This window comes from Cyprinodon variegatus, unplaced genomic scaffold (genome assembly GCF_000732505.1).
Source record: "Cyprinodon variegatus isolate N-32 unplaced genomic scaffold, C_variegatus-1.0 Scaffold344, whole genome shotgun sequence".
In the NCBI taxonomy this organism is placed as follows: domain Eukaryota; kingdom Metazoa; phylum Chordata; class Actinopteri; order Cyprinodontiformes; family Cyprinodontidae; genus Cyprinodon; species Cyprinodon variegatus.
Window position 1 is genome coordinate 175606 of NW_015150797.1, and position 10894 is coordinate 186499.

The window sequence follows — 10894 nt, forward strand, 5'->3', positions numbered from 1 at the left end:
TACCATTTTGAGAGCCAAAAGTTTATTCAACTATTGTCACCCATTCCAGGTAGGCAATAAAAAGTTCTACTGGATTCAATCCAATCATTACTGGATTTGTTTTAGTCTTTTTCCTGCTTCACAAAGGTAGGCAGCAGCTTGACAAAGCCATGATGGCAATTATTTTACATCCAAGTAGTCTGCAGTTCTTCATATATACTCACACATCCATTTCAAACAGATGCTATCGGTATCGATACTGCACAGCAAGGTATCGGGTATCGGGGCCAAAAAAATGGCATTGGCGCAACACTAATTACAGCACAGCTTTGTGTTTTCAAAAAGAGTACATTTTGTTTTAAAATATCTTTCTAAGTTATTCTGAAATATTTTAGTTTTGTTGCATTCATACAAAATATGATCTGTTGTTTCTATATGCATTTCTGTTATCTGTAATCGTCAATGTTGAAACCAAGTCTAAGTAATTCTTTGAATGGTTAAATAATATTTAAGTTTTTAAAGTGTGTTTCTTTAGCTTTTGGTTGTATAAACAGTTTCAGATAGAAGCTTTTTAATTGTTCAATCGATATTTTTTCTATTCATATATGTAGAGTGTATTATTTTTGTTTATCTTATCGTGGAATAAATTTGCGTTTAAATATTTCCCAATTTTAAGGTTATTTGATTTTTTTGTCCGTGACTATAATCTCTTTAACAAAGTGACTAATTGAGGGTTTATGGGATGATAAGCTATTACTTGTAGAGTTTGATTAATTAATTGTTTGTAATGCTTTAACTAATCTAGTAAATTCAGTTTTAGAGGGGTAAAAATGTTAATTCATGCAAAATTGTTTATAATTTCACATAATCATTATCGTCCACAAAGTGTACAACAGACTATATTTTTTTCCATCCAATTTCTATGAAATAATGATTTATTGTTATATAGTATGATTCCATATAATAGTAAAGTGTGGAGAGTAGTTATGTACATAGAGCATTTTCTAGTATAATAACGCTTGTTTATGAAACTCTGATGGTTTAATGGGGAGTTTATAAACAATAAAATCAGCTAGTAGTAGAAGTTGTAGACCTCCAAGAGCTATTGGGATAAAATTTCTTTAAAAAAATTAAGTTTTTAATCACACCTACCTGTCCCTATCAACAATTAGATGTGAATACCATGTTTATAATTAAAAATACAGCGTTGTTGCAGCAGTAGAGGAGTTCTGGATGGAGAATATTGAAAGACGAAAACGTGTTTTATCTAAAATGGAAAATGTTTATCAATTTTTTTTACAGTTTTGGTATAATTCTTGCTCTAAGTTGGTCGCTTTATGAGCTACCCTCTGGTTCCCATTTTAAATACTCACCAGTTCAGACCAACAGATACAAACACTCCTTTATTCCCTCTGCTCATCAGCTGCTAAACTCTAACAGGAAAAGCAGATAGCCATATGTTGCATGCATTCAGGTCTATGCTCTCATTTGCACATATTTATTTACTTTTTATTATTTTTTACATTTCTGTCTCTTTTATCCACCTTACTTTTATCTTTTTAAATATTTATGTGTCTCTTGTGCTTCTTTTATTTTTTTATCTGTGATTTGTGAAATGTGAACATGTGTGTGAAAGGTGTACTACTACTGCACAAAATTGCCCATACTGGGACAAATAAAAGCTACTGAACTAAAGACATCTTTTAGAGTCTCGATACTCCATAATCAATAATCAATCGATTACTAAATTAGATTACATTATTTTAATAATTGATTAATCCAATTAATTGTTTCAGCCCTAAATAAAACACATGAAATGGGTTAAACAGAGTAACTACAGCCTAGATGTAGAACTTGTAGAGTGAAGTTATTAAAAGCTCAGTGTCAGTTCCTCATCTAGTTCCAGTTCACATGTAAATACAAGACATTTATTTGGCGTCCCTTGATTCTATTATTTCACTGTGTTTTATGGTACAAAAAGAACATTTAAAAGATAAGAGTGGGTTTTACCTCTGTTAACCTCTGCACAATTCTATATCTTCAAAATAAAAAAAGTATAAATCCACACATAACAAACATATTTAGACTATATTCTGTTAAATAGGCACATATTTACCTACTGTCTTAGTCACTGGTAATTTAAAATACAAACCTTTTCAAAGTCCTATTTCCTCATTCATCAGAGCCAGTTAAGCTTCAGTCATTGATAAACAGCATCTAGTGTGTGCAGTGCTTATACAATTTGTATAAATGAAGCAAGAAATGCTGCTTTTATCTCTTTAAACGAAATACACCCTGATTTTCACGTGAAGCATTAAAAAAACGAGCATGCATATTTTTGCATAGGACCAATTACATCAAACCTACATTAAATCAAACCTACGCCCTTGGGTATAAGAGCACAAAGGGACGAAGTAGAGATGAAACGTTTCAAAAATATTTTAAAATGAAAGGTTGTCGTATCATGTCTTTACCGCATGGTGTCGCCAGAGAGCGGCCTCCTTTATCAGCTGCACCTTCAAGATGCACATGCATCACATCTGTCCGTATCGAAATGTAACAGGAAAGAAATCTTAATGGAAGTTTGATGAGTCCCTTTATATTAGGCGAAGTTATTTTTTCGGAGGGCCTCCTACGTCATGTTGTTTTGGCGCAGTCTTCTTAGCCGTAAAAGTTGACGTTTTTTGATTACTGAATACCTTCCTTTTTCTTTTTTCTTTTTTTCTTTTTTTACATCAACCCCAATATTTCGCCCCCAAAATCGGATTTGTAAGTGCGTCACCGTCCCGCCCAGACGTTTACAAACCGTGCACTCAAATCAGGGACACTGCAGTGACTATGACCCGCTTTTAAGATGCAGTGAGGGAAAGGAGAAGAAGGGGGCATCAGTGCAGATAGAAAAACAGAGAGAGGGAGTCAGTCTCACTGTGATCTGTTGGTGAGAAGAAGCTGGGGTTCAGTCTGGCTGCAGCACAGGAGACACAGAGCCCGCATAACAGAGCTGCCTGTCGCAGGTAAATAAACTCATGTTTGCTACCTGAAAATCTGCTTCCTAAATCCTATTAAATATGCAGCTTTACCTGATTAATATGCTTGTGCATGTAAGATCTACAGTTGTAACTATTGCATTGTCAGTAAAATGTATCTAAGCGCGGGTATATTTATATTTTTCTGTGATGTTTTAAGGTAAAAGTTAAAAAGATCAATAAAAAAAAACAAATGATTTCTTCAACTGTAACACAGGTTGCTGTCCAAGGTGCTGAAACTAAAAAGCTTTCCCTTGTGACAAGAAACTTGATGCCATCCAGAACTGTCAGGTATTTTCAACCCGCTTATGTTTTGCTACTATTTTCTTTCTGTATGTATTTTTTTTTTACTGTGTGATTTGCATTTTAATTGTATAAAAAATCATTTTAAGATGCAGTGTTCCCTGTTTAACTTGCAGGTCAAAAGCAAGGACGAAGGTTCCACTTCATTGAAGAGCCCATTGTATCCAGAAGGGATTAATGGACCTCTATTATGGCCCAAAGGACATAAATCTGAGCCCATCCCTTATACAATGACAAACATGATTTACCTGACTGTAATAAGCATTTTGTATTTGCCCGTTTTACTCTTTGAGGCATTTGTTTTGTCCAAAGGAAAGTATGAAAGGTCAGTTGTCCCAAGCTCTGCCTCTCGTCTCGTGGCGCGAATGGACGGGGATGTTATAATAGGCGCCCTGTTTTCTGTTCATCACCAGCCATCAGCAGAGAAAGTGGCAGAAAGGAAATGTGGAGAAGTCCGTGAGCAGTATGGCATTCAGAGAGTGGAGGCCATGTTCCACACCCTGGATCGAATAAACTCTGACCCCAACCTGCTACCAAACATCACCCTGGGTTGTGAGATCAGAGACTCCTGCTGGCATTCCTCTGTTGCCCTTGAACAAAGCATAGAGTTTATACGAGACTCTCTCATCTCCATCCGGGACGACACAGAGGGCTCCAAGTGGTGCATTGAAGGAGCCCCTTCCAGTCAACCGCCTCCAACCAAGAAGCCCATTGCTGGAGTCATTGGACCTGGCTCCAGCTCAGTTGCAATTCAAGTCCAAAACCTTTTGCAGTTGTTCAACATCCCGCAGATAGCATATTCTGCAACCAGCATTGATCTTAGCGATAAGACATTATTCAAGTACTTCCTCAGAGTTGTGCCCTCAGACACCCTACAAGCCAGAGCGCTGTTGGACATTGTCAAACGATATAACTGGACCTATGTGTCTGCAGTACACACAGAGGGTAAGACTTATTGTAGCTACTTTATTTGTTTGAATGTCTGGTTTAGAATTGTTTATCAATTAAAGAGTAAATTACCTAATTTTAATTTCTCTCTCAGGGAATATTAACCCCTATTTAATTTTCATGGCCACAGTATGACATTAATGTTAAAGTCTCTGAACTTTTATCGATCCCTGAAGAGAGCAAGAGCAAAAAAAAGAAGACCTCAAGTTAAACTTTTGGAATTCATTCAATGTTTCGTTACTAAACCAACAGCTCAAGATCAAACTGGGTTGGTTTAGAGAAAGCAGTTGCTTCATATTGATTCATCAAAGTAATAGCAGATGGCCAAAGACAGAGGCAGGCTTATGATGTTAGTATCTTCAGGAGGTGATTTCACAGGGAGAAAGAGAAACAGGGCAGTCTATGTGCTTGTTTTTTATTTCCAGCTCTATTTTATTTTTATTTTATTTTTTTGCTTATCTGTGTTAATAGTTTCTCTCTGGTAAAATAACCACAAGTAAAGCACAATGAAATAATATATCTTAAAAAAGATATTTTACATTCCATTTATACGATTTTTAAGGATTTACTCACTCTCTGCAGCTTGGAAAATTTGAATCAAAATTGTTCTTTTTGATATTTATTCATAAATAAAAGATCCCATGGGAATATAATGTTAAGACGAGTGAAGAATCAAATATTTTATTTGCTTTGAAACAAGCATTTCTGTGAAGCAACCTTAGGGGTCAGGGTTCTTAAGTGTTTCAACATTTTTTCATCTCAAAACTGGAAAAATATGAATGTATCTTATTGGGATTTTATGTTACAGACAAGGAAAATTTCATTTTACTTATTGATTTGTGTAGAACTTACAAACAGCAAACCAGACAGCCAACATGTTTAGTATTAAAATCCTGCAAAACAGATGGAACAAAAACACACAGATCAGAGTTCAGGGTTAATAAAAAGTTGGAAATATTCAGAAGAAAACACTAAAGTATTACCTACCTAAATGAAAACAGTCACGTGTTTAGATTAATAACACACTGAAGCTTCTAGCACAGTTTTGTAATCCATCTGCACGATCACTTTGTAGGTATAATTGCACCTTTTATTGGGCACCTTGTGCTACTAGAAGGTTCCCATATTTCCAGCAGTTTTTACCAGTTACCCTGACTTCTCTTAAAAGTGTATCCCTGCTGTATGATGTTGCTATTACCATGTTCCTTCATAGAAGTGGTGTGTTCAAAGCCGTCTGCTGTGTTGGTTTGCCACAAAACACATTTAGAAGGTAGGCCTAGTGTTGGTCCACCACCTTTTAAATATACACTGTGCATCTGCTTGTGGCAACATCTGAACTTGCTATGACTCTCTCAAAACAATGGCTCTCCTCTTGCTTTTATTACAAAAAAAATGCATCGTTATACTGTCCAAAGACCTCCTCTCAAGTTTGGACTTAGAGTTAAAATAGGCCTCTTGGCTGCTGTCCTATTATTGCACTCCCCACCTGGCCATTCATTTAATGAAATGGCCAAATCTTAATAGGGCTGTGGTTGTGCCATACTCTCATTAGGACTCTATTTACAAAAAAGGTGACTAGGGAAGAGAGTTAGTTATACTGAATAGTTTAGGACTCAAAGAATATTGAGTGGGCTGAATAAGAAATGCATATAATGACATTTATTATTAAACTGAATTATAAAAGATTTTTATGGTTTTATAAATGATTTTGTTTTTTGGTGGCCTATCACAGGGTCCCAGTTAGATACATCAAAGTTTATCGTAACAGAACACGGTGCCCTACATGCAGTATGAAATCTAAGTTAGTGTACATTTTGTCATGCCTTTTTTTTTAAGAGATCTGACCCACATGCAGAAAACCAGAGTGAAAGTTTAACAGGTTTATTGAGGAGTTCAAATGGGTTGGATTCAGGGAAACTCAGAGAGCTGGTGAACCAGAACTGGAAGTGAGAAGAGAAGTTCAGGGTCCGTGGGAACATTGACAACGTCTTGCAAAAACAGAGATAAACCGGACTCATGATTTCAGAGAAAGGTTTCTTCCCAGAATCCAGTCAGTGTGGGTTTTTCCAGAGATAGAGGGGCTCGTTGGAGGGCGGACAGGTTTTGGTTTGGTTGGTTCCTGAGGAGCAATGGAGCAGACTGCCACATAGATTTCCTGGAGAACTTGAACGAGACATACGGAGATTAATCCCCTGCTCAGTGTGAAGCTCAAACAATCCTTCCAGGGGGAGAAGGCCAAACATCCAGTATGCAGGATGACTTCCTGCTGAAAGGCAAAAGACAAAAATCACGTTAGACTCAAACAAAAACTCAGTTAGACTCAGCTAGGTTAGAGTACCCAAAACTGGCAAACACTCTGGCGTCGAAGTAGTGACAGTCCACCGCTTAAGAAGTCCTCAGTAATGAGCCAACCAGCCGCAGGTGTGTGGGAGGACCAACGAGAACAGGGCGCCACCTGGTGGTGGAGGGAGAAAACACAAACACACAACCCACACAGACAGGATTCCTAACACATTTGTTATGAGCCCTGGAATGGACTGGTGAACCATCCAGGATCCACTCCACCTTTCACCTGTTCCTTAGTTAGGCTACTATTGTGAGGAGCTAAGTGCTGGACCCAGAATGCAGACAGCCAGGCAAGGAGAAAGCACTTTATAAGTTTATTTTGGTTCACAGACAGACAGGGAAGGAAGCCGTCTCTAGAAGCAGGGGCAGTTTGAGGTGGAAGGCAAGCTCTCTGCAGCAGCTGGAGATGAGGGAGGTGGGTGGTGTGGCCTGGTAGCTGGAGACTGATTTGGAGCTGGATCCTGGGTAGACAGAGGACAGGTAAGATTCATATTTACAAAAAGGCTGAAGTGATTACTTCCACAAGGGAAAGAAGTTGGCACATCTACCAACTAACGGTGACCATCAGGCACTGAGCAATCAGGAAGCCAGGCTTTAAATACTGCTCCAGGTAAAGAACAGTCTGAGCTGTGTGAAGCCAGCTCCTCCAAAGCCACACCTATCAGTAGCTACGTTTACATGCGCAAAATTTCCCCGATCCGATCCAAACCTTGGTTGATCGGAAATTCAAAATCTCCGTTTACATGGACACTAAATGAAATGATCCGATCATGACGTGTGTATACATGTACCAAGCGTTGGATCAGATTAAATCTTTTAAGCATGCGCAGAACTTCCTGCCAAACTTGGCAGTTCTGTCTGCGTCTGGTTTTTGGGAGGCCTGACAAACGATGCGCTCGGAGCGAGCGGAAAGAAAAACGGAGAGAGGAGGAAAAAAGCGCTTGGCAGCGAAATGTCCGAGAGAAAATGTAGAGAATGAGCGATTGAACCGGCGTGGGAGAGCGAGTGGGCTGTGGAGAGAGAAAAGAGGAAGAGGAGGAGGATAAATTCCTGCTTCCTGCAGCTTTAAATAAACTTGAGTGTATAAGTCGGCGTTCCTAGACTCCTCCCGCCATGTTGTTCACAGCGAGAGCGAGAGCGACCGGTGGTTTCCCGCTGTTGACAAGGCGGAAAAACGTCACACTGACGTCGCACACATGCGCAGTGAAGATTATTTTACTCTTTAGATCCGAATGGGTGTTTACATGGACGCCAATCAGAATGGCGATCGGCAAAAACCACCTCTCTCATTCGGAATGAAATTTAGATCCGATCGGACCGAATCGGATTAGAATCTTCAGTCTGACATGTTTACATGAAACATTTTTGATCTGATCAGGCCTTCAATCCGATTAGTTGTGTCCATGTAAACGTAGCTAGTGAGAGAGGGAGAAAGCACAACCAAAACTGCTCCCAAACAGGTTCAGACACCACAACTATTTAAAATATACATACACAATGCCTCCTGTTTTTTTTTGTGAAAGTGTGTGCAGCATGCATTCATGCATATGTTCATGTAAAAAATGTTATCATATCTGTCATTTGGAGAGTTTCTTGGCTTACTGTAGCAGAGTCATTAATTATCTGAGGTCATATTCCATTATTTTGTAAGTCCAGTCAAGCCTTAAAAAATTACATCTTTTTCAATAATCAATTCTGGCTTTCTGATTAAAAATGTGTTTGCGTTTAACTCGCATTTGTTAATTTGAACGTCAAGTCTTATAATGACATTTTCCATATTTTACCACAAATAGATGGACAGGGGTATAATTATTTATCTGGAGCTACATTATATTATGCATTCCTCTTTAAAAGTATTTATCAAAATTTTTTTCATTTCAATTTACAAGCCTCAATTTCATTCATTGGTATTTTGATGTGACAGATGAACACAAAGCAGGGCATAAGGCATATTTAAATATGTGTTCAGCTATTTTCAGTGAATACCACACAATGGAATCTAAATAAAAACACAGAAAAGAGGTGAGGAATGGGTGCGGACATGATTGAAGGAGTATTGAGTAATAAAACAATATCCTTAGCTCTGAACCATCACACACACACAGCTAAGCTGAGAGGTGGGCCAAGGAGAGCATTAGTCAAACATCCCCGGGGTTTGGAAACTTAAAATGAGCAATAGAGAACCGAGGCTCAGGTGAAAGAATCTGCTTACAGAAGCAATTTTACTGACTCATTCTGCAGACCTGACCTGTGGAGACACTGTTAAATGAAAATCATAAAAAAGTCAGTTTTAAATGTTGCCACAAGCCATATAGGAGAGACAGAAATCATATGGAAGAAGATGCTCTGATCAGGGATCTAAACCAAGTTTTTAGGGCTACAAGGAAATTGCTGCACGTGGCGGGAAACTAACTCTGCTCACCCCCGTCTCACAGTTTAATAGTGGTTAAACATGATGGTGGAGGCATCATGGTGTGGGGAAGCTTGTTTTCAGCAAGGTCATGGAAACATGTTTATTCTAAGATAGATTTGAAAGCAGGGTTGATCCATAACATCAAATCTAATTACAGTATATTACAGGGGCCAGGTGAATGAATATAGATAAAATATTTCAACAGATGTAATATTGACTTAATATTATTTGGAGTCAAATTTCCTGACTGTCTTATATATGATGTTTAGACCAAATTTGATAATGAGAGTAAAAATAGCCTATCATCCCATTAAAACATTGTTAACTTTAATTTATAATCTTTAACATCCGAGCTGGAAAGCATTAACAACAAGATGAGTATGTTTATTTCTTGCCTTCTGTTAGCCCTCATGTTCGCTTATGGCTGAAAAACAAGCCTGGGTATTAAGGAACCTTCTGTTAGATGAAAGAGATTCTCCTGATCATTTCCTTTCTCTTATGAATGATCCTCAGCTGACAGCTCCTCTTGTCTTCCTCAGGTAACTATGGGGAGAGCGGGATGGAAGCGTTCAAAGAGCTCGCCTCGCAGGAAGGCCTCTGCATCGCTCATTCTGACAAAATCTACAGCAATGCTGGGGAGAAGCACTTCGACCGGCTGCTCAGAAAGCTGCGGGAGCGTCTCCCCAAAGCCAGAGTTGTTGTCTGCTTCTGTGAAGGCATGACAGTCCGCGGGCTGCTCATGGCTATGCGGCGGCTGGGAGTAGCAGGAGAGTTTCTCCTAATTGGCAGGTTTGTTAAAGTTTGCTTTCCTCAGGGGTTTCCAGGTTTAGCTGAAGTGTTTTGTTTTTGTTTTTTTGAGGAATAATGATCAAACTTAGAGGTATAGTGGAGGATTTTGAAGAATTTTTGAAAAGTCCCAGCCTATCCACTGTCATGATCGGTTTAACGAATCTGACCCACATGCAGAGAAACCACTCAGAGAGCACGGAAAAAGTTTAACTGGTTTATTGAGGGGGTAAAACAGGAGTTGGATCTAGAACTCAGTGAGCTGGTAACCCGGAACTGGAAGTGAGAAGGGAAGTTCAGTGGTCAGTTTAGGTACAGTGGGAATCTTGGAAGCACTTAGATTTACAAGAATGGGAGCCACGTTAGAGGGGGGCCTTGTTAGTCCTTGAATCCTGTCTGTGTGGTAAATCCAGAGAATAGAGCACACGTTGGAGGGCGGACAGGTTGACAAGCGTTGGACCCGGAGGAGTAATGGAGCGGACTGTTACTCGGATTTCAGATGGGTACTTGAACGGAACAGGTGGAGGTTTTCCCCTGCACAGCGTAACTCGGTTTTTCCTTCCAGGGGGGAGAAGGTCCAGGAATCCAGTAACACAGGAAAGCTTCCGGCCGGGGAGCAAAGACAAAAAAGACTCAGAGAAACAAAGCTAGGTTAGACTCAACTAAACTCAGCTTGGCTATAGTACCCAAAACTGGCAAACACTCTGGCGTCGAGGTAGTGACAGTCCACTGCTCAAATACTCCTCCAGATGATGATCCAATGAGCCGCAGATGTGCAGGGAGGGACAGAGAAGACAGGGCACCTCCTGGTGGTGGAAAACGGAAACAAACAAACAGGCCACACAAACTGGATTCCTAACATCCACTTTTTGATAAAAAAAAGCACATGCACAACCCTGTACCGGCTCACGAGAGGAAACGCCTATTAAAGGTGAGCGAGAGCTCTGTTTAAAAGTCACTGTAGCTGCATACTTTCCAAAAGATTTGCAATTTTTCCACTATGTCAGACTCACCACCAGTAAGTGTAAATGGGAATGAGCATGTAGGATGGCCTTTAGGGATGGAACGGTTTATGAAAACCGTCCGAACCGTT

General features: G+C 39.4%; 1 protein-coding gene across 1 annotated transcript in view; it reads left to right on the forward strand.

Moving 5' to 3' along the window:
- Positions 1–2856: 2856 nt before the first annotated feature.
- LOC107091581 (metabotropic glutamate receptor 1-like) overlaps positions 2857–10894 on the forward strand; it is a 43351-nt gene continuing 35313 nt past the window's right edge. Inside the window, exons 1-4 of the mRNA XM_015385583.1 lie at positions 2857–2993; positions 3223–3296; positions 3425–4253; positions 9555–9804. Coding sequence (XP_015241069.1) covers positions 3539–4253; positions 9555–9804 — 965 coding nt within the window. The 5' untranslated portion in view covers positions 2857–2993; positions 3223–3296; positions 3425–3538. The remainder of the gene's footprint in view (positions 2994–3222; positions 3297–3424; positions 4254–9554; positions 9805–10894) is intronic.